At 49.5% G+C, this 27,156-nt stretch overlaps 1 protein-coding gene across 1 annotated transcript; it reads left to right on the top strand.

Annotated features, from left to right (window-relative positions):
• KLRG2 (killer cell lectin like receptor G2) lies at nucleotides 1-24,171 on the top strand. The gene is made up of 5 exons (XM_003261413.3): nucleotides 1-785; nucleotides 3,457-3,558; nucleotides 3,932-4,077; nucleotides 22,649-22,752; nucleotides 23,155-24,171. Exons 1-5 carry the CDS (start codon nucleotides 29-31, stop codon nucleotides 23,273-23,275), a joined length of 1,230 nt encoding a protein of 409 aa, XP_003261461.2. The 5' UTR covers nucleotides 1-28; the 3' UTR covers nucleotides 23,276-24,171.
• Nucleotides 24,172-27,156: the final 2,985 nt, after the last annotated feature.

Here is a 27,156-nt window from a genome sequence, read left to right as displayed (position 1 = left end):
AGTGTCTCCTGGTGGCGGGGCGCGCGGGATGGAGCGGGCTTGGGAGGCTGCGCCCGGAGGCCAAGTCGGGGCCGAGCTCCCAATGGAGCCCGTAGGAAGCTTGGTCCCCGGGCTGGAGCAGCCGCAGGTGCCCGCGAAGGCGCCACAACCTGAAGGTCCCGAAAGCAGCCGGAGTCCGGCTGGGGCCGTGGAGAAGGCGGCGGGCGCAGGCCTGGAGCCCTCGAGCAAGAAAAAGTTGCCTTCGCCTCGCCCAGGGTCCCCGCGCGTGCCGCCGCTCAGCCTGGGCTACGGGGTCTGCCCCGAGCCGCCGTCGCCGGTCCCCGCCTTGGTCAAGCTGCCCCGGAATGGCGAGGCGCCCGGGGCTGAGCCTGCGCCCGGCGCCTGGGCGCCCATGGAGCTGCAGGTAGATGTGCGCGTGAAGCCCGTGGGCGCGGCCGGTGGCAGCCGCACGCCGTCGCCCAGGCCCTCCACGCGCTTCCTCACGGTGCCGGTACCCGAGTCCCCTGCCTTCTCCCGCCACGCGGACCCGGCGCACCAGCTCCTGCGGCGCGCACAGTCCCTGGGCGGCACGTGGGGCCGCGGCTCGCCGCTGGCTGCAGCCCGGACGGAGAGCGGCTGCGACGCCGAGGGCCGGGCCAGCCCCGCCGAAGGAAGCGCCGGCTCCCCGGGCTCCCCCACGTGCTGCCGCTGCAAGGAGCTGGGGCTGGAGAAGGAGGATGCGGCGCTACTGCCCTGCGCGGGGTTGGACGGCGACAAGAAGCTACCCCGGGCCGTAACGCTTACGGGTGAGTGCTCACCTGCGCCGGCAGCCGACGCCGCCAGGTCGGGTGGACGTAGCCGAAACCCCCACACCCGCCCAGCCCTGGACCGCTAGGCAGCTGACCGACTAAGGGACCCAGCTGGCCATCCCGATCTCCCACCCGATCTGGCCTCTCGGGCTTACAATCAATAACATTCCTGTCTACGTAACTGTAATTCACATTGTTGCAGTGGCTCACGCCTGTAATCCCAGCACTTTGGGAAGCCGAGGCGGGCGGATCACCTGAGGTCAGGAGTTCGAGACCAACCTGACCCACATAGTGAAACCCCGTCTCTACTAAAAATACAAAAATTAGCCTGGCATGGTGGCATGCACCTGTAATCCCAGCTACTCGGGAGGCTGAGACAGGAGAGTCGCTTGAACCCGAGAAGCGGAGGTTGCAGTGGGCCAAGATCATGCCATTGCACTCCAGCCTGGGCAACAAGAGCGACACTCCGTCTCAAAAAAAAAAAAAAAAAAAAAAAGAATAAAGCCACTCCCCTTCTCATCCTCCCCTACCCGCACTCCCGAACTTTCGAATTCCCTCTTAGCATGCTCAGCACCTTTGAGAAGTAGCAGTGGAAGGAACTCCAGATGAAGGGAAGTCATTCAGGATCAGGTGGCAGGGGTGGCAGCCCAGACCCCCCCCATCCTTGCACTGCCAAGGACCTTCTGGAAGGTCCAGGCTGCTGCTTTCTTTCCACCACATTGAGGAGCATTTAGCCCCAAACACTCACCCATTCAGTAGATACTGAGTGGGACCACAGGGTAGATGTGCCAGTAGTGTGTGTGGCTGGTTTTTTATTTTGTGGTGCGGGGGAGGGGGAGCTTGACACAGAAGAAAGAGCCCACAAAAGATACAAACAGTCCTGGACAAGGAGACTGGAGGGAGTAGTTGGTGAATTTGGGGGCATGGGAAAGCCAATTTTTTTTTCTTTTTTCTTTTAAGACATAAGTTTTGCTCTTGTCGCCCAGGCTGGAATGCAATGGCACAATCTCGGCTCACTGCAACCTTCGCCTCCTGGGTTCAAGCGATTCTCCCGCCTCAGCCTCCCGAGTAGCTGGGATTACAGGCGCCCGCCACCATGCCCGGCAAGTTTTTGTATTTTTAGTAGAGACGGAGTTTCACCATGTTGGCCAGGCTGGTCTGGAACTCCTGACCTCAGGTGATCCACCTGCCTCAGCCTCCCAAAGTGCTGGGATTACAGGTGTGAGCCACCGGGCCAGCCAGAAAGCCACATCTTGAAAGATGAGTAGGAGTAGGGGGTGCCAGGGATCCCTGCTAGGTAGAGAGACTGGAAGGAGAAGCGGCCAGGAGGGGTCAGAGCCCTGCCCAGCAGGCAAACGCAAAAGCTTGGCTGATTGAGAGGCAGGCCAAGCCCACTGACAGGCACCAAATTCCCAGGGCCTCTAGTTGAGAGGTTCTTAGACAGGGCTAGGGTTCAGGGGCTTGGATCACTCAGGAACTTTTGCAGAGTTTGATGTGAGCACATTTTCTGTGTGATGGAATATTAGTTTTCTATTGCTGTTACAACAAATTACCACAGACTTAGTGTCTTTAAGTGACACAAATGTATTATCTTACAATTCCATAAGTCAGAAGTCTATAATGCCGGCTCACTGGTTCTAAAATCGAGTTTTCAGTGGGGCTGCATTCCTTTCTGGGGGTCTAGGGGAGACTCCCTTTTCTTGCCTTTGCTAGCTTCTGGGCACCACTGCTTTTCTTAGGTCAAGCCCTTCTCTATATTAAAATCCAGCGTTGCTGGTAGAGTCCTGCTGCCACCTCTGACACTCACCACCTGTCTTCCTCTTCCATGTATAAGGATCCTGAAGCTGGGCACGGTGGCTCACGCCTGTAATCCCAGCACTTTGGGAGGCCAAGGAGGGCGGATCACTTAGGGTCAGGAGTTCAAGACCAGCCTGACCAACATCGTCAAACCCCATCTCTACTAAAGATACAAAAATTAGCCAGGCATGGTGGCAGGCACCTGTAATCCCAGCTACTTGGGAGGCTAAGGCACGAGAATTGCTTGAACCCGGGAGGTGGAGGTTGCAGTGAGCTGAGATCATGCCACTGCACTCCAGCCTCCGCAATAGAGTAAGACTCAGTCTCAAAAAAAAAAAAAAAAAAAAAGGGCCAGACGCGTTGGCTCATGCCTGTAATCCCAGCACTTTGGGAGGCCGAGGCGGGCAGATCACAAGGTCAGGAGTTCGAGACCAACCTGGCCAACGTGGTGAAACCCCATCTCTACTAAAAATACAAAAAAATTAGCTGGGCATGGTGGCATGTACCTGTAACCACAGCTACTCAGGAGGCTGAGGCAGGAGAATTGCTTGAACCTGGGAGGCGGAGGTTGCAGTAAGCCGAGATCACACCACTGCACTCCAACCTGGGCAACAAAGCAAGACTCTATCTCGAAAAAAAAAAAAAGAATATCTGGCTTCTTTCTCCAGAATATAAAGTTGGAACTTAAAGGTTGTGGTTTATGTTGGCATCCCAGGCTGAGGGGGTGGGTGCTGGGGTGAGCGGGGTGCTGGGGTGAGGTGGGTGCTGGGGTGAGGTGGGTGCGATGCTGGTGTGCTGTGTCTGTGGTTCTGAGTTGGGTTGGTTGGGATGGTCTCCGCTAATCTGATTGTCCTGTTTGCCCCCGTCCCAGGGCTACCCATGTACGTGAAGTCCCTGTACTGGGCCCTGGCGTTCATGGCTGTGCTCCTGGCAGTCTCTGGGGTTGTCATTGTGGTCCTGGCCTCAAGAGCAGGTATGGTGTCCCTGCAGTCCCCATCCCCTCTCCCTGCTGCTCCACTACTGGGGCTGTGTTTCCAGCCCTTAAAATACCTTAGAATTAGAAAGAGACACTGGGAGATGCAATGTGAAGACATGGTGCTTGATGAGCAAAGTTAAGGAAAATTGGTGCCTTCCTCCCACTGGACACAGCTTGTGCCCTGATAAGCAATCAGATGCCAGCTGCCACCCCGGGGACTTTGTGCACTGCACAGACTATAAAAGCTCCCTAGGGCCCTGCCCACCCTGAGGTTTGCCAGTTCCATGCCCCTTCATTTGAGGCAGCAGCCAGGCTTTGTTTATTTAATGCAGCTTACCCTGCAGCTCACCAGCGGTCTCTGTGCTTGCAGGAGCCAGATGCCAGCAATGCCCCCCAGGCTGGGTGTTGTCCGAGGAGCACTGTTACTACTTCTCTGCAGAAGCACAGGCCTGGGAAGCCAGCCAGGCTTTCTGCTCAGCCTACCACGCTACCCTCCCCCTGCTAAGCCACACCCAGGTGAGAAGGGGGTGGCCAATCTAGGGGGGTACAGATCCTTCTAGACCACAGAATCCTAGCACTGGAAAGAAGCTTAATGACTGAGTCCAGCTCTTCATTATAGAAGTCACCAAGGTGTAGAGGAGTAGCATGACCATAACTTCATGCAGCCTCTAACTCCTGTGCTTAGGCAATCCTCCTGCCTCAGCCTTCTGGGTAGCTACAGGCATGTGCCACCATGCCCAGCTTTAAAAAAAAATTTTTTTTGGCCAGGCACAGTGGCTCACACCTATAATCCCAGCACTCTGGGAGGCCAAGACAGGCGAATCACAAGGTCAGGAGTTCTAGACCAGTCTGACCAACATAGTGAAACCCCGTCTCTACCAAAAATACAAAAATTAGCCGGACATGGTGGCAGGCGCCTGTAATCCCAGCTATTTAGGAGGCTGAGGCAGGAGAATTGCTTGAACCCGGGAGGCGGAGGTTGCAGTGAGCCGAGATCACTCCACTGCACTCCAGCCTGGGCAACAGAGCAAGGCTCCGTCTCAAAAAAAAAAAATAAATAAAAATAAAAATAATTTTTTTTAAGAGACAGGGTCTCACTATGTTGGCCAGGCTGGTTCAAACTTCTGGCCTCAAGTGATCCTCCTTCCTTAGCCTCCCAAAGGGCTGGAATTACAGGCATGAGCCACTGCGCACAGCCAAGCACTTATGTTTTAATTGTTGGTCTCTGGGTCATCTTTTGATAGGCTGGGCTTGGCTGGACAGCTCAGCTTTAGAATGCAGATTGCCAGGGCTTGGTTTGAAGCTGCAGGTTGGGTTTGTATAGAATATTCCATCCCCATGGAGAGGGAGAGGAGTGGATGTTTGCTGAATAGTAATGCAGTCAGTGGGTTTGAGAGCATCTACAAAAAGGGACCAATAGACAGGATCCAGCCCTTGGCATAATTTTTGTTTTCCTTATTTATTTATTTATTTATTGAGTCTCACTCTGTCACCCAGGCTGGAGTGCAGTGGCATGATCTCGGCTCACTACAACCTCCGCCTCCCAGGTTCAAGGGATTCTCTTGCCTCAGCCTCCCAAGTAGCTGGGATTACAGGCATGCGCCAACGCACCTGGCTAATTTTTGTATTTTTAGTAGAGACAGGGTTTCTCCATGTTGGTCAGGCTGGTCTCGAAATCCCCACCTCAGGTAATCCGCCTGCCTCAGCCTCCCAAAGTGCTGGGATTACAGGCATGAGCCACTGCGTCCAGTGTTGTCCTTTTTTTTTTTTTTTTTTTTTGGAACAGGTCCTCACTCTGTTGCCCAGGCTGAGTGCAGTAGTGCAGTCATGGCTTACTGCAGCCTTGAACTCCCAGGCTCAAGCAATCCTCCCATCTCAGCCTCCTGAATAGCAAGGACTATAGGCATGTGCCACCACAACTGGCTAATTTATTTTTTGTAGAGACACAAGTCTTGCTATGTTGCCCAGGCTGGTCTCAAACTCCTGGACTCAAGCGATCCTCCCACTTCGGCCTCTTAAAGTGCTGGGATTACAGGTGTGAGCCACTGTGCCTGGCTTTTTTTGTCCCCCATTTAAAAAATTGTGTTAAAATACACATAACATAAAATTTACCATCCTAGCCATTTTAAGTGTACAGTTGAGTGATATTAAATACATTCATAATGTTGAGCATCTATCACCACCATCCATCTCCTGAACTCTTTTCGTCTTGTACAACTGAAACGCTAACCCCTCTAAACACTAATTCCCCATTTCCCCCGCCCCCAGTCCTTGGCAGCCACCAAGCTGCGTTCTCTCTCTCTCTTTGGTTTGGACTATTCTAAGAACCTCATACAAGTGGAATCGCACAGTATTTGTCTTGTTGTGACTGGCTTATTTCACTTAGCATCATGTCCTCAAGGCTCATCCATATCGTAGCCTGTATGAGAATTCCATTCCTTTTTAAGGCTGAATAATATTCCATTGTATGTATGCACCACATTTTGCTTATTTGTTCACTGGTCAGTGGACAGACCCTTGGGTTGCTTCCATGTTTGGGTTGTTGTGAATAATGCAGCTATGAATTTGGGTGGACAAATATCTCTTCGAGACCCTGTTTTCAGTTCTTAGAGTATATACCCAGAAATGAGAATTGCTGGATCATATGGTAATCCTATTTTTAATTTTTTGAGGAATTGCCATACTGTTTTCCACAGGAGCTGTGCAATTTTACATTCCCAGCAATCCTTGGCTTAATTTTACCTGGGGGCAGGTGCCAGGAATTTATATTAGCTGTTCTGGTATGTACAAAAACGCAGCATTCCTTCTGTCAGTGCTTCAGTGAGTGTGTATTAAGCACTTACTCCATGTTTGGCAAGGGGGATTCAATAATGAGCCAGAATAGCACAGCCCCCACCTTGACAAAGCTAAGAGAGCAGTGAGTGAGGCAGACATCAACCAGGAAATCATAGAAATAGATGTTTAATGACCACACTGATCAGTGTTGTGAAGGGACGGTGCACAGCGCTATGAGAGTAAATGACAGGAGGATGTGACCTGAAGGTCAAGGTAAGCAAGGCAGCATGTGCCTTTCAAAAAATATTCAAGAAAAGATAGTGAGGCCAGGTGCAGTGGATCATACCTGTAATCCCAGCACTTTGGGAGCCTGAGGAGGCAGGCGGATCACCTGAAGTTGGGAGTTAAAGACCTGCCTGGCCAACCTGGTTAAACCCTGTCTCTACTAAAAATACAAAAATTAGCCAGGCATGGTGGCGGGCACCTGTAGTCCCCACTACTTGGGAGGCTGAGGCATGGGAGTTGCTTGAACCCAGAAGACAGGATGCAGTGAGCCAAGATCGCGCCACTGCGCTCCAGCCTGGGTAACAGAGTGAGACTCTGTCTCAAAAAAAAAAAAGATAGTGACACTGGGCCAGACAGCCTCCTGGAATCCTCTCTTCTCTGTTCCAGTCTGGACCTGTTGCTCACCAGGCCTGCTGCACAGCTGTTTACCTGCATCCTCAGTATGCCTTTTGCCTCCCTCCTCCGTGGGATTCCCTGTTTCCTAAATCGCATGTCTTTTCATTGGTTTCACCTCAGTCTCCTCAGTGCAGTCAGAGTTTTGCCACTTGCCCAGACTGGTCCCGAACTCCTGGGCTCAGGGGATCCACCTGCCTCAGCCTCCCTAAGTGCTGGGATTACAGACATGAGCCACCGCGCCCGGCCTCAATTTCTTGAGACCTTTTGTGCTTAAAGAACTTTTATTCTAACCTCCAAGCCAATCGCTTGGCTAGTGTGTAGGAAAAACACTCAAACTGTCTTTCCTCTGCTCTCACACAACAACAGCAATCAACCCAGAAGGCTTCTGTGACCAAATGTGTTTTTTTTTTCTCTTACGCACGAAGCGGTGGGTACTAGCTGGGTGTCCTGTAATTTAATTCAGTTCTGATGCTGTTTTCCTGGAGATAGCTTCAGATCCCACAGTTTGAGGGCTCAGTCCCTAAGGCTGCCCAGCTTCAGACACCAGTCACAAGTCCAGGCCTCTGGAACTTCCTACTGCCTGGCTTCAAGTTTGGGCTCCCATGTTCCCTCTTTGGGTTTGATTAATTTGCTAGAGCAGCTCACAGAACTTAGGGAAACACATTTACTGGTTTGTTACAAAGGGTATTTTAAATGATACAAACACACAGCCAGAGGAGATGCACAGGGTGAGGTCTGGAAGAGTCCCAAGTGCAGGAGATTCTGTCCTTATAGAGCTGCGTGGGGTGTGCCACCCCCCAGCATGGGGACGAGTTCTTTTTTGAGATAGAGTCTTGCGCTGTCGCCAAGGCTGGAGTGCAGTGGCATGATCTCGGCTCACTGCAACCTCCGCCTGCCGGGTTCACGCCATTCTCCTGCCTCAGCCTCCCAAGTAGCTGGGACTACAAGGCGCCCACCACCACGCCCGGCTAATTTTTTGTATTTTTAGTAGAGACGAGGTTTCACTGTGTTAGCCAGGATGGTCTCGATCTCCTGACCTCGTGATCCGCCCGCCTCAGCCTCCCAAAGTGCTGGGATTACAGGCATGAGCCACCGCGCCCAGCCTGGGACGAGTTCTTACTCACCCTCCTGTTAGCCTTTATGTGTTCAGCCTATCCGGAAGCCCCCAAACCCTGTCCCGTTGGGCCTTTTGTGGAGACTTCGTTGGACAGGCATGACTAAAGCAGGGACAACTGTGTCAAGATTTGATTGGGCAGAAACGATTTGATCTCATACTAATAGACTGGGCAGGAAACCCAGCGAGGCCTGTCTGCTCCAATTCTTCTTGGCCTGTCTCTGCAGCATTCCTCCCTTCAGAGATGGGCCAGGACGTTCCCTGGAATAGGGTCTTATGATCCACAGCAGATTAGAGTCCTGCCTTGGGCAGAAGGTCAGAGAGCAAGATTCTATTTCCTAGGTCTGGGCCTGCATCTGAGGCCTGGAGCACCACAGCATTACAACAAATCCTGTGGCAAGGGCTATGGGAGTTATGTGCCAGGAACTGTGGACAAGAACTTTATTTTATTTGATTCTATTTATTTATTTTTTTTTTGAGACGAAGTTTCACTCTGTCGCCCAGGCTGGAGTGCAGTGGCGTGATCGCGGCTCACTGCAACCTCCGCCTCCTGGATTCAAGCAATTCTCCTGCCTCAGCTTCCCAAGTAGCTGGAATTACAGGCGTGTGCCACCATACCCAGCTAATTTTTTTGTATTTTTAGTAAAGACGGGGTTTCACCATGTTGGCCAGGCTGGTCTCGAACTCCTGACCTCAAATGATCCACCTGCCTCGGCCTCCCAAAGTTCTAGGATTACAAGTGTGAGCCACCATGCCCAGGCAAAAACATTATTTTAGATAGAGATATGGAAATAGAGACATAGATATCATAATATCACATCTGGGTATAGAATTCTATGTAGAAAATCGCTTTCCCCCAGAATTCTCCGTGACTGTCAGCTCTTAGTCTTGCCATTAAGAAGTCTGAGCCAACGCGGGGCACAGTGGCTCATGCCTGTAATCCCAGCACATTGGGAGGCCAAGGCAGATGGATCACTTGAGGTCAGGAGTTCGAGATCAGCCTACGCAACATGGTGATACCCTATCTCTACTAAAAATCCAAAAAAAAAAAAAAAATTAGCTAGGCATGGTGGCACACACCTGTAGTCCCAGCTACTCGGGAGGCTGAGGTACTAGAATTGCTTGAACCCAGGAGGTGGAGGTGGCAGTGAGCCAAGATTGTGTCACTTGCACTCCAGCCTGGGCGACAGAGTGAGACTAGGTCTCCAAAAAAAAAAAAAAAAAAAGAAGTCTGAGCCACTCTGATTCCCAGTTCTTTGTATGTCACTCATTTTTATTTCTTCTCTGGAAAATTTCAGTGTCTTCTTTGTTCTCAGTGTTCTGAAATTTAATAATATGCCCTGTGGGTCTTTTTCTTCTTCATTTACATTTTTGCTGCCTTGTTTCTAATTTTTAGAACTGTTTTGACCTTTCAAATGTTCCTTTTTTGTGGTGTCCTGTTCCTGTTTCACGGATGTCATCTTTTCGGTCTTGAACTCCTAACCTCAGGTGATCTGCCCACCTCGGCCTCCCAAAGTGCTGGGAGCCACTGTACCTGGCTGATGCCATCTTTTCTTATCTCATTGTGGATGCTGGTGTTTTTGAAATTTTCCTCTTCTCCCTGCATTAGCTCTGATTTTTCGTGTGTACTTTCTATTCTGTTTGTTGTCTGTCTTTTTCATGTTAGAAAATTTCCTCAAATGTTGTGATCCTCAGCCGCTGTCATTGAGAGTAAAGTACTAAATTACAGATTAAGTGTTCTATGTCAGGTGGGAGGGTGGGGGTGAGGCTGAGCTTTTTTAGAGGCAGGCTTTACCATATGGGAATCAGGCAGGGACTCAGTCATTTTCTTAGTGAGTGCTGAGCTGTCATCATTCTGGGGATAGGAGGGGGTGGTTTCACCTCTAAGTGTGTAGCACTCAAATATCCTTCCCTTTTTATTTATTTATCTTTATTTTATTTTATTTTATTTTTGAGACAGAGTCTCGGTCTATCACCCAGGCTGGAGTGCACTGGAGCAATCTCAGCTCACTGCAACCTCTGCCTTGCAGGTTCAAGTGATTCTCCTGCCTCAGCCTCCCGAGTAGCTGGGATTATAGGGTCAAACCACCACACCCAGCTAATTTTTGTATTTTTGTAGAGACAGTGTTTTGCTGTGTTGGCCAGGCTGGTCTCAAACTCCTGGCCTCAAGCGATGCACCCACCTCGGCCTCCCAAAGTACTGGGATTACAGGCGCGGGCCACTGCATCCCCTTCCCTTTTTAGTATAAACACCTTCACCCTTAGCTGAACCTAGTATCCTGGATTCTAAAAGCCTCTGTGGTTCATCTTTCCAAATAGCTCTGCCAGTTAGTTACCTCGCTGCATGGGGAAGATGAGTGGATCTTTGGGCTGGGGGTGGAGGGTCCTAACTGCTTCTTTTACAGACTTTCAACCAGTCCTTTTTCCCATACATTGGCCTTAAGAAGGACCTGTTGTCTCTAATACTTAAGCTTTGGGGGCTTCTCAATTCAAATTGGGGTATTTCTTGGCTTTCTCCCAGCTGTCTATCTGTCCTTTCCTTGAAAACCACTGAGCTTTCTCAGCTCTATGAGGCTGTTACAGTTGTCCAGCTTCCAAAATGTTGATGTTTCTCATGTGATGTTGCCTCTTCCCATTCTTTTTTTTTTTTAATAGACACAGGGTCTTACTATGTTTCCCAGGCTGGTCTTGAACTCCTGAGCTCAAGTGATCTTCCTTCCCTGGCCTCCCAAAGTGCTGGGATTACAGACATGAGCCACCGCATTCAACCTCTCTTCCAATTTTTTTAAGAGTTTTAAATATGAATGAGTTTAAATCATTGAATGCTTTTTATGCATCCAGTGGGATGATAGTATCTTTTTTGTTTCTCCTTTTAATCTCTTGTGGTGGTTTATTTGTTTGTTTTATTCGTGGCTTCTTGTGGTCAAGTCTACTTAGTCATGATTTTTTTTCCCCAAATATTTCTGGACTTGACTTGTTAATATTTCACTGAAGACTTTTGCATGCATGACGTTTTGTTGGACTGTCCCTACCTGGAATCAAAGTTATTCTGCCCCACACGATAGGGAGGGGAGGGAGTTCCTAGCTTTTTTTTTTCCTCTGGGATTGTCCCTGGAAGTGGCTGCCATGCGTTACAGAAGGATTAGGTGTGCAGGCTCTGCCCTAGGATTAGGGGTCAGGAACTGCCACACGTCAAGTGACAGCTCTGGAACAGTCTGTGGCCTGGTATCCCCACCTTCTATATTGTGCTTCCCAGCCCTTTATCCCACCCACTTTGGCTGTCATATCCACACCTCTCTGAGACACACACCTCCTCTGAGACTCACCTCTGTTCGTGCTACCTCGCCTGGGGACACACAATGAGAGTGAGAGTGGAGGGACAGCCCTGAAGAACTGGCCACTGGGCCTGCCCTGCCAGCTGCCTGCAGTGCCTGACGTCTCTTGCCCTGGATGAGCCAAGAGAAGCCCTCCTGAGAACCCCTAGGGACCCTTGCAAGAGCAGGACAGGAAGTGAATTCTTTTTTTTTTTTTTTTTTTTTTTGAGACAGGGTCTTGCTCAGCCATCCAGGCTGGAGTGCAGTGGCACTGCAACCACCGTCTCCCAGGTTCAAGTGATCCTCCCATCTCAGCCTTCCGAGTAGCTGGGATTACAGGCACCTGCCATCATGCCCAGCTAATTTTTGTATTTTAGTAGAGACAGGGTTTCACCATGTTGGCCAGGCTGTTCTTAAACTCTTGACCTCAGGTGATCTGCCCACCTTGGGCTCCCAAAGTGCTAGGATTATAGGCGTGAACCACCACTCCCAGCCAAGAAGTGAATTCTTGAACACACATGCCAGTATCTCTTATTGCTGTATATTTTTCTCATTATTAAGTAATACGTTCACTGCAAAAAGTTTGGAAAACATAAACATTTAGAAAGAAAATAAATTTTACTCATTATCTCGTACCTAAAGATAAGCACTTACAAAATATTTTGGAATATCTACTTCCAGGCTTTTTTCTGTGATATGTAATTTTTTCTTTAAAACAAAAATGGAAGGCCGGGCCCGGTGGCTCACGCCTGTAATCCCAGCACTTTGGGAGGCCGAAGCAGGTGGATCACCTGAGGCCAGGAGCTCAGGACCAGCGTGGCCAACATGGTGAAACCCTATCTCTACTAAAAAAAAAAACAAAAATTAGCCAGGTGTGGTGACAGGTGCCTGTAATCCCAGCTACTCGGAGGCTGAGGGAAGAGAATTGCTTTAACCTGGGAGACAGGGGTTGCAGTGAGCCGAGATCGTGCCATTGCACTCCAGCCTGGGCAATAGAGTGAGACTCTGTCTCAAAAAAAAAAAAAAAAGTATGTACTGTTTCATAATCTGGTTTTATTTATTTATTTATTTATTTATTTATTTTAGAGACAGGTCTCTGTTGCCCAGGCTGGAGTGCAGTGGTGCCATCATAGCTCACTGCAGCCTCGAACTCTCCTGGGCTTAAGCAATCCTCCTGCCTCAGCTTCCCGAGTAGCTGGGACCACAGGCATGTACCACCACACCCAGCTAATTTTTTATTTTTTGTAGAGATGAAATCTTACTATGTTGCCCAGGCTGATCTCAAAATCCTGGCCTCAAGCGATCCTCCCACCTCAGGCTCCCAAAGTCCTGGGATTGTTGGCATGAGCCACTGCACCTGGCTTTTTCTGTTTTTCTAACTTTTGTTTAAATCTTTGTCAGTTTGACAGGGGAAAAAGAAGACTGGCTTTGCATTTCTTGTATTTCCACATAAGGCCAGACCGTGGCTCATACTGGTTTGGCTGTCTGGAAATAGAATTGCTTATCCATAGCCGGGCACGGTGGCTCATGCCTGTAATCCCAGCAATTTGGGAGGCTGAGGTGGGCAGATCACGAGGTCAGGAGATCGAGACCATCCTGGCCAACATGGTGAACTCTCGTCTCTATTCAAAATACAAAAAAATTAGCTGGGCATGGTGGCACGCACATGTAGTCCCAGCTATTGGGAGGCTGGGGCAGGAGAATCGCTTGAACCTGGGAGGCGGAGGTTGCAGTGAGCCAAAATCACACCACTGCATTTAAGCCTGGCAACAGAGCGAGACTGTCCAAAAAAAAAAAAAAAAAAGAATTGCTTACCCATGCCCTGTTTCTTTTCTCTTAGCATTACTCAGTCTTTTTCTTGTTGATGTGTAGGAGCTCTTTCCTTTGGTTGTCCTCCTGTTACGTAGGGAATATCCTTATGCCCTTAGGCACACTTGTGCCATAAGGAATCTCTACTCCTTACGCCCCACAGTGTCCTGATCTTGTGCTGGAGACTGGGCATGCAGGGGTGCAGAAGGCATGGCTGGGCCTCAGGGTCCAGCGGGAGGCCTCAGATCTTCCTTCTAGTCCTGTAGTCTTCCATTTATTAAAGAAGTGAAACCTGTTTTCAAATCTTATTGTATTAGCTGGGCGTAGTGGCTCACGCCTGTAATCCCAGCACTTTGGGAGGCCCAGGCGGGTGGATCATCTGAGGTCAGGAGTTTGAGACCATTCTGGGCAACATGACGAAACCCCATCTCTACTAAAAATATAAAATTAGCAGTACATGGTGATGCACACCTGTGATCCCAGCTACTTAAGAGTCTGAAGCAGAAGAACACTTGAACCCGGGAGGCGGAGGTTGCAGTAAGCCGAGATCACGCTACTGGGTGACAGAGCGAAACTCTGTCTCAAAAAATAAATAAGTAGGCTGGGTGTGGTGGCTCACACCTGTAATCACAGCACTTTGGGAGGCCGAGGCAGACAGATCACTTGAGGTCAGGAGTTCAAGACCAGCCTGGGTAACATGGTGAAACCCCGTCTCTACTAAAAATACAAAACTTAGTTGAGCGTGGTGGCACACACCTGTAGTCCCAGCTACTTGGGAGGCTGAGGCAGGAGACTCGCATGAACCCAGGAGGCAGAGGCTGCAGTGAGCCAAGATCGCACCACCGCACTCCAGCCTGGGTGACAGAGCGAGACCCTATCTCAAAAAAATAAGTAAATAAACAAATCTTACTGTATTAGTTTACTGGGGCTGCTATAGCAAAATATTGCAGACTGGGTAGCTTCAACAAGCTGACTTTCTCACAGTCCTGAAGGCTGGAAGTCTAAGATCAAGGTGTCAGCAGGTTCTGGGTTTCCAGAGGCCTCTCCTTGGCTTTCAGGTAGTGGCCCTTCTCCCTGTGTCCTCACGTGGCAATCCTGTGCCCTCCCATCTCTAGGTCTCTCGGTATGTCTAAATTTACTCCTCTTGTAACAACCCCAGTCACATTGGATTAGGGGCCACCCGAACAGCTTTATGTGCATTTAATATTTAATCACTCTTTAAAGGCGTGACTCCAAGTACAGTCACATTCTGAGGTACTGGGGTTTAGGGCACCCACATATGAACTTTAGGGTGACAGAATTCATCCCGTCACACTTATGGAATCCCAACACTTAAAGACTGACGCATGTGACATTTTGATTTGTATCAAATTGTTTTATAAGTGCAAAAGAGAACACTATCCTTTTCACTGGCGTCCATGTGAACAAGGTGAAATAAACAAGGCTGTTTATTTCACCTGGGTGCAAGGCGGGCTGGGTCCAAAAAAAGAGTCAGCGAAGGGAGATAAGGGTGGGGCCGTTTTATAGGATTTGGGTAGGTAGTGGAAAATTACAGTCAAAGGGGGTTGTTCTCTGGCAGGCGGGGGCGGGGGTCACAAGGTGCTCAGTAGGGGAGCTTTTGAGCCAGGATGAGCCAGGAGAAGGAATTTCACAAAGTAATGTCATCAGTTAAGGCAGGAATAGGCCATTTTCACTTCTTTTGTGATTCTTCGGTTACTTCAGGCCATCTGGATGTATATATATGTGCAGGTCACAGGGGATATGATGGCTTAGCTTGGGCTCAGAGGCCTGACATTCCTGGCTTCTTATAGTAATAAGAAAAATAAAACGAAATCGTGGTAAAGTATTGGGGCGGCGAAAATTTTGGGGGGTGATATGGAGAGATAACGGGCAATGTTTCTCATGGCTGCTTCGAGCGGGATTTGGAGCGACGTGGGAACCTAGAGTGGAAGAGATTAAGCTGAAGGAAGATTTTGTGGTAAGGGGCGATATTGTGGGGTTGTTAAAAGGAGTATTTGTCATATAGAATGTTTGGTGATGGCCTGGATGCAGTTTTGTATGAATTGAGAGCCTAAACAGAAGACACAAGGTCCGAATAAGAGAAGGAGAAAAACAGATATTAAAGGACTAAGAATTAGGAGGGCCCAAGACATCCAATTAGAGAGTGCCTAAGGGGGTTCAGCCTAATTACTTGATTGGTTGATTGGTTGGCAAGTTTTTAGGCTCTGTCTTTGAGGTTTTTTTTTTTTTTTTTTTTTGATGTTGTCATATACCAGGCCAGATTGATTTAGGTAAAAACAGCACTGCTCATTTAAAAATATACGGAGTACCCCCCCTTTTTTTTTTTTTAGCAGTGAGTAAGTCGAGGTGATTTTGGAGGAAAGAGAAATGCAAAGGTAGCAATTGTTTGTTAAAGAAGGATTAGAAACAGCTAGGAGAGAGTGACTGAGATTGATAGTGTGGTGGAGATAGCTGGAGAGAGGTAGAGGGTGGCATAAGAACGGGAATGAGAATAAGAGTAAGTATAAAAGTAAAGAATAGGACTTCATCAGGGTGAAAGTATTGGAGTGTACTTTGTCACTGAAGATCTTCTATCCACTTAAAGAGAGACTTAAGGGTGGTGATTTGAGGTAAAACCAGGAGCCACTAAGTACCAAGAGCCTGAGAAACTGCTTGGGTGATTTGACTAATAAAGGCCGGTCCGTTATCAGACAGTATAGAGGTGGGAAGGCCAAACCAAGGAATTATGTCTGACAGAAGGGAAGAAATGACTGCGGTGGCCTTCTCAGACCCTGTGGGAAAGGCCTCTACCCATCCAGTGAAAGTGTCTACCCAGACCAAGAGGTATTTTAGTTTCCTGACCCGGGTTTGCCAGTCCTGGGCAGGGGCAAATCCCTGAGCTTGATGTGTAGGGAAGGGAGGGGGCCTGAATAATCCCTGAGAAGTAGGAGAATAGCGGATGGAACACTGAGACTTTTTTGAGGATAGATTTTTTTTTGTTTTGAGACAGAGTCTCGCTCTGTCGCCCAGGCTGGAGTGCAGTGGCGCAATCTCAGCTCACTGCAAGCTCCGCCTCCCGGGTTCACGCCATTCTCCTGCCTCAGCCTCTCCGAGTAGCTGGGACTACAGGCGCCCGCCACCACGCCCGGCTAATATTTTGTATTTTTAGTAGAGACGGGGTTTCACCGTGGTCTCGATCTCCTGACCTCGTGATCCGCCCGCCTCGGCCTCCCAAAGTGCTGGGATTACAAGCATGAGCCACCGCGCCCGGCCCCAAGGATAGATTTTTACAATGGAAAGGAAATGAGAGGTTCTAAGAGGCAGGCTAGTGGCTTGTAACCTTTATGGAAGAGGTTATGAAATGATGAATAGAATGGGCCTATGAGGCTGGAAGGAGGTATTTTCCTTGGTCCAAGAACCATTTGCCTTGTGTGGGAAGAGATTGACAGGTGGAAGTTTGCGTAGGGGAGTAGGTGGGAGTGGCCAGATGAGAAGGAGAAAAACTGCCGTGAGGGATAGAAGTTGGAACGCTAGTGGCTTTTTTAGCTACCTTATCAGCATATGCATTGCTCTGAGCGATGAGATCTGATGCCTTTTGATGGCTGCTTGCAGTGAATGACTCTAGCTTCCTTCCTTTCTTTTTTTTTTTTTTTGAGATGGAGTCTTGCACTCTCGCCTAGGCTGGAGTGCAGTGGTGCCATCTCGGCTCACTGCAAGCTCTGCCTCCCGGGTTCACCCCATTCTCCTGCCTCAGCCTCCTGAGTAGCTGGGACTACAGGTGCTGAGGCAGGGTGGGGAGGACAGGACACACACATAGAAGCAGCGCGCACAAACCCCAGGAATGCACCAGGGCCAGGGCGCCCAGAGGTACAGGATAGACGCAGCTCATCTTCCCCAGAAGCCTGTTTCGCTCGGGATTAGTGAAAAGTGGGAAGTTGTAAGTGCTCACCATTAGTTTAATAACAGCTTTGCTTTGCAGAGTGGAGGAAGGAGGAAGCTACCTTAACAGCACACACTGAACTTGAGCGTGATCCTAATTTCAACAAGATTAAACCATGAATACATATACACCCTAGGATTCAGAAAAGTAATTTGAAACATTTTAATATTAAAACAGACATGGATGAAGATAGAGAGTAGAATGGTGGTTGCCAGGGCAGCGGGGGATAGGGAGTTGTTTAATGAGGACAGCTTCAGTTTGGGAAGGTGAAAAAGTTCAGGAGATGGATGGTGATGATGGTTTCACAACAATGTGGATATACTTCCTGCCCTTGAACTGTACACTTATCATGGTTAAAATGGTAAGTTTTATGTCATTAAATTTTCTTTTTCTTTTTTTTTTTTGAGACAGGATCTTGCTTTGTCACCCAGGCTGGAGTGCAGTAGTGCGATCATGGCTTACTGCAGCCTCGACCTCCCAGGGTCAAGCCATCCTTCAGCCTCAGCCTCCTGAGTAGCTGGGACTACAGGAGTGTGCCACCACACCTGGTTAATATTTGTATTTTTTTAGAGACAGGGTCTCTTTCATGCGCGTCCGTGTGAAGAGACCACCAAACAGGCTTTGTGTGAGCAACATGGCTGTTTATTTCACCTGGGTGCAGGCGGGCTGAGTCCGAAAAGAGAGTCAGCAAAGGGTGGTGGATTATCATTAGTTCTTACAGGTTTTGGGATAGGCGGTGGAGTTAGGAGCAGTGTTTTGGGGGCAGGGGGTGGATCTCTGAAAGTACATTCTTAAGGGTAGGGAGAATTACAAAGAACCTTCTTAAGGGTGGGGGAGATTACAAAGTACATTGATCAGTTAGGGTGGGGCAGGAACAAATCACAGTGGTGGAATGTCATCAGTTAAGGCTATTTTTACTTCTTTTGTGGATCTTCAGTTACTTCAGGCCATCTGGATGTATACGTGCAAGTCACAGGGGATGCGATGGCTTGGCTTGGGCTCAGAGGCCTGACAGTCTTACTATGTTACCCAGGCTGGTCTCAAACTCCTGAGCTTGAGTGATCTGCCCTCCTCAGCCTCCCAAAGTGCTAAGACCACAGCTGTGAGCAGCCATGCCTGCCCATGAATCTTTTATCACAATTTTTTAAAAAGAAATGTATGAAGGCATAGGAAATATTTTCTATAATTTTAAGATGTAAAATATGAGCTTTTCAGTCCATTCTGCTCAAGATTGCATTCTCTCTCCCCATATTAGTGGAAAAGTTGGAGAATCCTCAGTTTAAAGAGGCCTCAGGATCTTTTGCACAGAGCAGTCCTTTTAGCCATAAATTACTTAGTAGTTCCCGGAGTTTATTTATAACTCTGAACAATGCCTTCCGTACACCACCATTTTTGCTAACAATGAGATCAGGAATCTCAAATGTAAGGAAAAGAAGAATGGAATGGAGTGGGTGGGTCTAGGCGGGGTTGGGGCTGGGAGGAGGCCTTCAGCTCCTGTCACCAGGAGGCCCAGAGGGGAAGGGAGAGAGAGGCAGATGGCTTGGGGCTCTGACAGAAGGGCAGGGTCCTCTTGAGGTTGCTGTAAGCATCAAAGGGGCTCATGTGTGTAGGAGGCAGGTCACAAGCTTTGCCCACCACACATCAGACGCGAGAGGACTTGGGATGAGTGTGTACTAGGTGGCCCTGGCTTTATATGTTAGTATCTCAAGCTTCATCACAAGCACCCTCATTTTACAGAGGACCACACAGCAGCTCTGAAAGGTTGGGTAACTTGTCTGAGGTCGCATGGCTCACAAGTCATGGAGCCAGAATTTGCATATGGGGTAGCCCGACCCCATCTCAGCCCTGGGAGAGGCACTTAGCCCTGGTGTGCATACAGCATCAATCATTTGAAACATAAGTAAATCCGCAGAAAACATATCATAGTCAGGGTAAACCCCTTCCCTGCAAAAAGACTGATGCTAAGATTCAAGATGCAGGCAGTTAAAATCTGGAATATAATGATTGTGGAACTCTGGAATTTTCCTGAGTTCTGGACAAGGACCGGAAGCTCCTGCAGGTCCTGAGGCAGGGTGGGGAGGACAGGACGCACACACAGAAGCAGCGCACACAAACCCCAGGAATGCACCAGGGCCAGGGCGCCCAGAGATACTGGATAGACGCAGCTCATCTTCCCCAGAAGCCTGTTTTGCTTGGGATTAGTGAAAAGTGGGAAGTTGTCAGTGCTCTAATAACAGCTTTGCTTTGCAGAGTGGAGGAGGGAGGAAGCTATCTTAACAGCACACGCTGAACTTGAGCCCGATCCTAATTTCAAAAAGATTAAACCTTGGTGTGCCTTCCCAAACAGGCAGCTGAGTGCTCCCAGGAAGACGGTGTTGGGCCACTCAGCCCTCTGACTCACACCTCAGAGCAGCCTGGGGCCCTCCCATCCTCTCCAAGTTTCCCCGCCCAGCCCCACCCTGGGCCCCAGTGTGTCCCCAAAGCAGCAGCCAAGGAACAGCTGCCCAGTGTACTTTGTTCCACCCACTCACCACTCTCCATTTTCCTATGCACTCTGTTCTTTAGGATTCAAGAAGGGTAAGATTAGCAAACATCAGCCTGGAAGTTGCCCCTGGCTTCTCTCTGGGCTGTTAACTGACTGGTGCTAACCTTGAGGGGCAGAAGATGGGTTTTCCTTGACACTTCTGGGATACACAGTGGCCTGATGGCCTGGTCTCACTGTGGCTCTTGCTGATTTTTGGCAGTGAGCGCGGAGAGGCAGTTTCACTGAGCTGACCAGTTACTGTGCGCTGGGTTATCATAGTGCGATGTTGAGTAAGACAAGCTCCTGGTTCACTATCAAATACAAGAAAGGGACAAGGAGGCAAGCCATTAGAAGGCAGCATATGAGTGATGGCACGCACCAGCAGTCCCAGCTACTTCGGAGGCTGAGATGGGAGCATCACTTGAGCCCAGAGGTTCAAGGCCAGCCTGGACAACATAGTGAGATCCTGTCTCTTAAAAAATAAAAAAGAGAGGCTGGGTGTGGTGGTTTATGCCTGTAATCCTAGCACTTTGGGAGGCTGAGGTGGGTGGATCACCTGAGGTCAGGAGTTCAAGACCAGCCTGGCCAACATGGTGAAACCCCATCTCTACTAAAATGGGCATCATGGCAGGTGCCTGTAATCCCAGCTACTTGGGAGGCTGAGATGGGAGAATTCCTTGAACCCAGGAGACGGTGGTTGCAGTAAGCCGAGATTGTGCCACTGCACTCCAGCCTAGGCGGCTGAGCAAGACTCCGTCTGAAAAATAAAAATTAAAAAAATAAAAATAAAAAAGAGGCAGCTCTATTCTGTGAAAGTTATGGAAACCAAGGGGAGGGAGGAACACCTATTTCACCTTGGAGAGGGTCAGCCCAGCGTCCGTTAAAAAAGCAACCTTTAGATCAGATCTGAAGGATAGAGGAGGTGGCAGCAACGGGACAATCTTCACTCTAATTCCCAGGGCTTGTCTTTGTTGACTTAAACCATTTTCTTAGGGAAGAAGAACTGAGCATATGTGAAATTCATTTATACCGCTCTGCTCCTAACCTGCCTCGTGTGAATATGTGCTTCTTGACATTGTTGTGAGTGATATGTACTTGCTAGTGTAGTCTTTTTTTTTTTTACATGGCATGATTTCATATTTACGTTTTCCTGCATAATGACATTTTCTATACACTTGTCATTTTTAATAGCACTATAATTTTCCATCATGTTGACATCCTATAATTTACCCTGTTATTTCTCGATTGCCAAGCGTTTGGGGAGTTTCCAGTTTTTCTTCACAAATAGCACCGTGTTATCTTCAGATAAGTTCATTTTTTTCCCTTTATATTCTTGGATTTATTTCTCAGTGAAATCACCCATTTGAACAGGAGTGGTGGTGCTGCTCTTGTCATATAGCGCCAAACAACATTTCAGAAAGAACAAGCTGATGCGGGCTGCGCTGGCATCACTGCCCCCTCCACCATGCCCCCACCCTGGGACTTAAAAGATTTAAACTTTTTTTTCCAAGTTAAAAAATCTTGGCCGGGCGCAGTGGCTCACGCCTGTAATCCCAGCACTTTGAGAGGCTGAGGCAGGCGGATCATGAGGTCAGGAGATCGAGACCATCCTGGCTAACACGGTGAAACCCCATCTCTACTAAAAATACAAAAAATTAGCCAGGCATGGTGGCAGGCGCCTGTAGTCCCAGCTACTCGGGAGGCTGAGGCAGGAGAATGGCGTGAACCTGGGAGACGGAGCTTGCAGTGAGCCGAGACCGCGCCATTGCACTCCAGCCTGGGCAACAGAGCAAGACTGTCTCAAAAAAAAAAAAAAAAATCTTGGCCAGGTACAGTGGCTCACACCACTAATTCTACACTTGGGAGGCTAAAGTGGACAGATCACTTGAGGCCAGGAGCTCAAGACCAGCCTAGGCCAACATGGCGAAACACTTCCCTACTAAAAATACGAAAATTATGTGGGTGTGGTGGTGCATGCCTGTAGTTCCAGCTTCTCAGGAGGCTGAGGCAGAAGAATTGGTTGAACCTGAGAGGCGGAGGCTACAGCGAGCCAGGATCGTGCCACTGCACTCCAGCCTGGGTGACAGAGCAAGGCTCCATCTCAAAAAAAAAAAAAAAAAAAAAAAATCTTAAATATATACTTTAAAACATTGTCTTTTTTGCTTTAATTCATTGTTTAAAATAATGTGACATTGAGGGCAAATATTTAAAAGAAAAAAGTCTCCTCTAGTACCTCTCCAACATACTTACTTTGGTTTTTGTTGTTCCTGCACATCTGCATGTATTATTATTATTATTATTATTATTATTATTATTATTATTTTGAGACAGAGTTTCCCTCTTGTCAGCCCAGGCTGGAATGCAGTGGCGCAATCTTGGCTTACTTCAACCTCTGCCTCCTGGGTTCAATCGATTCTCCTGTTTCAGCCTCCCAAGTAGCTGGGATTACAGGCGCCCGCCACCATGCCCAGCTAATTTTTTTTTCTTTTTTAGTAGAAACGGCGTTTCACTATGTTGGACAGGCTGGTCTCGAACTCCTGGTCTCAGGTAATCTGCCAGGCTCAGCCTCCCAATGTGCTGGAATTACAGGCATGAGCCACCGTGCCTGACCACCTCCCTCGCTTTCTGAGCTTCCTTGTTTCTTTGCCCACTCAACGCCCACTGAGCATCGCTTAGTGGTGTTTGGCGTTCACATCCCTTTGGCTGAGATGGGGTCACCCTCATTTTGGCCCCAAGCCCTGAGCACAGCGCCTGGAACCCAGCAGGCATCCAATCCAGCTTTCAAGGTTGTTTTGTTCTGTAAGCGCTGGCTTGAGCGGGTCCTTCTGGATTGGCCAGCTGGGATCCTGTGGAAGCCCCGGGGAACCCGTACGCCCCAGGTGAGCCACGCCAGTGTCCAGGAGAGTGACCAGCTTACTTTTCTCCCTCAGGACTTCCTGGGCAGATACCCAGTCTCCAGGCACTCCTGGGTGGGGGCCTGGCGAGGCCCCCAGGGCTGGCACTGGATCAACGAGGCCCCCCTCCTGCCCCAGCTGTGAGTGACGGTGGCTTTTCTCCCTCCTCTGCTGTTCTGGATCCTCCATTTGTCCCCAGGCTCCACCTCCTTGCTGCTCCCCTAGCCTGGAATGCCACTCGGAAAGCAACCCATGCCCATGCTCGCGGCCTGGTGCCTGATTAGTCCCTGTCACTTCACTCTTTATTTGGGTTCCCAGCACGTTCACCCAAGCAGGGTTGTCACCCCCATTTTACAGATGCGGGGTCAGCTGCCCAGGGAGGTTTGGGGATTCATCCAGTGCCACGTGGCTGACCAGTGCAGTGACTCACTCAGTGCGCAGGCCGGTAGAGGTGACAGGCACACAGGCTGGAGGGTCTGGCTGGGAAGCGAGGCCCCGGCACCCTAAACACCTCTACTCTTTCCCCTCCCACCCTTCCCCAGACTCCCTGAGGACGGCGAGGACAATCTGGATATCAACTGCGGGGCCCTGGAGGAAGGCATGCTGGTGGCTGCAAACTGCAGCACTCTAAGACCCTGGGTCTGTGCCAAGGGGACCCAGTGATCTGGGCTCTGCCTGTCCTCAGCCTGCCAGGCAGATGCAGCACCCCCTACAGGGGAGGCCAGTTGAGAGCTTGGGCAGCCTCTTCCTGGACCCAGGCATCCAGGTCTCCCTGCTGTGCCCAAGGGGGCCACATGAGCGAGCCTATGAGCTGGACTTCAACCCAGGAAGATGCATCCGAGGGAAAGATTTTCTATGGCCTCAGGCCTGAATGCCAATATTAGTCTCCAGCTTCTGTGGGTGATTGGTTTGATGACATTGGGATGGTTGTTTAGCATTTCTGTGCCTTGGTTTCATTAAAATGACAATTTCTCCCTAGAGGAAAAAGACAGGGTTAATAACCACAGCTGATTCCAATCTGGGTTCTCATTCCGGCTCATGGAAACGAGTCTGCCGTTGTTCGGTGGCAGTGGGACTTGGCAGGGATAGCGTCATTGTTGTGAATTCTATTTCAGGCTGCTGGGTGTACATCGGACACAGCCTACCGGCAGCCTCTGTGGAAAATTAACCAAGCAAAAGGAGCGGTCAGCCCTGGGAGGAGGGAAGAGCGAGGTTTTCCTTCCCCGCCCTGAGAGTTGGCAAACGGTTGGCAGACAGGAAGGTTCTGGGTGGAGGTACCCACATGTGGGCTGGCCAGCCCCTGGCACGCTGATGCCCAAGGGTGAGACAAGGCAGAGAGGACAGGGCCACCTGGCAGGAGAAGCCAGGAGAGCACCCCAGCTTGGTAGGTGGAAGCTGAGGAGTCTGAGTGAGAAAGGAAATCAGAGAAATGCGGGCAGGTTCCAGGCAGCTCTTCTACCCACAGCTGCAGAGATGACCAGCCTGAAGATGTCTGCATGCTGGGGTGCAGTGAAGACCTTCAGGCTGGAGGAAGTGGCTGACAGAGTTGCGTAGTCCCTTGAGTCCAGCTAGACCTCCAAACAGCAGGAACCTGGGCCTGCATGTTAGCTGAGCATGAGTGCTGAGCACGCACTCAACTGGCCCTTGCAAGCCAGCCTTCCCTCTAAAGTCAGACCACGCACCCAGATCCCTCCGAAACAGAAATCCTTATTGGTGCGTTTGAACCAGTAATGGGCCATCTGGGAGAATGGGATGGAGAGTCCTAGACGCGAGAAGTTTCTCACACCCCGGTTTTCATTAGTATTATTATACTTTAAGTTCTGGGGTACATGTGCAGAACGTGCAGGTTTGTTACACAGGTATACACATGCCATGGTGGTTTGCTGCACCCATCAACTTGTCATCCACATTAGAAATTTCTCCTAATGCTATCCCTCCCTTCTCACACTCCTGAAACGTAACAACAAAAAGGGAAATGGAGGCCGGGCACGGTGGCTCATGCCTGTAATCCCAGCACTTTGGGAGGCCAAGGTGGGCAAATCACAAGGTCAGGAGTTCGAGACCAGCCTGCCAGCCTGGCCGACATGGTGAAACCCTGTCTCTACTAAAAACAAAAAAAATTAGCTGGGCGTGGTGGTGGGTGCCTGTAATTCTAGCTACTCGGGAGGCTGGGGCAGGAGAATTGCTTGAACCCAGGAGGCAGAGGTTGCAGTGAGCCAAGATTGCACCCCTGCACTCCAGCCCAGGTGACAGTGCAAGACTCTGTCTCAAAAAGAAAAAAAGGAAATGGAAATTCCCTGGCTGGACGTGAAATTGGTGGCTCGGGTGGGGCAAGCACCAATCAAAACACATCCTATGTGGGCAGGAAGCTGTGCATGTTACCGCCCCCATCCCCTGCCATGTGTTCCCAGGGTCTGTGCCTGGAGAAATGACACATCTGTAGGTTATGAATATACAGAACCTTATCTAGCCTTCTCAGTACCTTTTAGAGAAGGGAAGTGTTGTACTCAGTGTCACCCAGCTAGAAAGTGGAAGGTCTAGAATGAAACCCACTTGCTGTCTGACTCCAAAGGCTACACTGTTTCCATCCCAGCACGCAGTAGAGGAATCTAGAACAGGTATTAGTGACAGCTGAGTGGGAAGCCATCAGGTGGAGTGAGGGAGAAAGGAGTACCAAGTTGTTTCACACTTGTGATAATCCACTCCCTCGGTTATCTGTTGCTTTATAACCAAAAAAAATTTTGTTTTTGAGGCGGAGTCTCGCTCTGTCGCCAGGCTGGAGTGCAGTGTCACTATCTTGGCTCACCGCAACCTCCGCCTCCCAGGTTCAAGTGATTCTCATGCCTCAGCCTCCCAAGTAGCTGGGACTATAGGCGTCCACCACTATGCCCAGCTAATTTTTGTATTTTTAGTAGAGATGGGGTTTCACCATCTTGGCCAGGCCAGTCTCAAACTCCTGACCTCAGATGATCCACCTGCCTCAGCCTCCCAAAGTGCTGGGATTACAGGCTTGAGCCACGGTGCACGGCCTGCTTTATAACAAATTGTCCCCAAACTTAGCAACAACTATTTGCCCCAGACAACTGTTTATCCCCCTTCATTCTATGGATTGACCAGGCAGTTCTGCTTTAGATGGTATTGGATGGAGCCCTGGAACGGCTGGAAAGTCCAAAATGGCCTGACTTGCTCAGCCAGCAATGTGGTGCAGGCTCCTAGCTGGGACCTTAGTTCTCCTGCACGTGCGGCTCTCCATATGGCTGCTTGGGCTTCCTCATAGCATGGCAGATGGATTACAAGAAGGAGCATTCCCAAATAAAGGACCGCATAAGCTAGATCTCTGGAGGGCTAGCCTCAGAAGTCACCCAGTGTCACATGGGCCACATTTTATTGGTTACAGGGCCAGCCAGTTTGAAGGGGAAGAGAAATATGTCTCTGTTTATGCTGTGTCCAGTGCTAGCTTGCTACCTGCTCTCCCAGTTCCAGCACTCAGGGCAGCACTGGCAGAACAGAAGTACTTACTGAGTTAAAAACAGCAACATCCAAGACAATTGTTAACTTTTTTTTTTTTTTTTTTTTTTTTTTTTGAGACGGAGTCTCTCGCTCTTTCACCCAGGCTGGAGTGCAGTGGCGCGATCTCGGCTCACTGCAGGCTCCGCCCCCAGGGGTTCACGCCATTCTCCTGCCTCAGCCTCCCGCGTAGCTGGGACTACAGGCGCCCGCCACCTCGCCCGGCTAATTTTTTGTGTTTTTAGTGGAGATGGGGTTTCACCGTGTTAGCCAGGATGGTCTCGATCTCCTGACCTCGTGATCCATCCGCCTCGGCCTCCCAAAGTGCTGGGATTACAGGCGTGAGCCACCGCGCCCGGCCGACAATTGTTAACTTTTAAAACTGTCTCCCATCCTAGAAGGTATAACTAAAAAAGTAATAATAAAATAATAATAATAAATCATAAAAATAAAACTAATTGTGTCTGAAATATTAAACAAAAAATAGCTTTGTAAGTCCCTGTGGGACTTCTGAATTCATCAAGATAATTGTTAATATGGTCGGGCGCAGTGGCTCACCCCTGTAATCCCAGCACTTTGGGAGGCCAAGGTGGGCAGATCACGAGGTCAAGAGTTTGAGACCAGCCTGGCTAACACAGTGAAACCCCATCTCTACTAAAAATACAAAAAATTAGCCGGGAGTGGTGGCGGGCACCTGTAGTCCCAGCTACTTGGGAGGCTGAGACAGGAGAATGGCGTGAACCCGGGAGGCAGAGCTTGCAGTGAGCCAAGATCGCGCCACTGCACTCCAGCCTGGGCGACAGAGGAAGACTCCGTCTCAAAAAAAAACCAAAAACAAAAACAAACATTAGCCAGGCGTGGTGGTGGGCACCTGTAATCCCAGCTACTTGGGAGACTGAGGCAAGAGAATCGCTTGAACCCGGGAGGCAGAGGTTGCAGTGAGGCAAGATTACACCACTGCACTCCACCCTGGGTGACAGAGTGAGACTCCGTTTCAAAAACAAAAACAAACAAAAAAAACTGTTAATAGAAAAAAG

The sequence above is a fragment of the Nomascus leucogenys genome, chromosome 13, assembly GCF_006542625.1.
Source record: "Nomascus leucogenys isolate Asia chromosome 13, Asia_NLE_v1, whole genome shotgun sequence".
NCBI lineage: Eukaryota > Metazoa > Chordata > Mammalia > Primates > Hylobatidae > Nomascus > Nomascus leucogenys.
This window is presented reverse-complemented; position numbering and strand designations above follow the sequence as displayed.

Excerpts from the sequence above, each read along its gene's own strand:
- KLRG2 (XM_003261413.3), top strand. The coding sequence starts at position 29 with ATGGAGCGGGCTTGGGAGGCTGCGCCCGGAGGCCAAGTCGGGGCCGAG. Across the intron at positions 786-3,456 it reads CCGGGCCGTAACGCTTACGG|GGCTACCCATGTACGTGAAG; the intron begins GTGAGTGCTCAC and ends CCCCCGTCCCAG. Across the intron at positions 4,078-22,648 it reads CCCTGCTAAGCCACACCCAG|GACTTCCTGGGCAGATACCC; the intron begins GTGAGAAGGGGG and ends TTTCTCCCTCAG.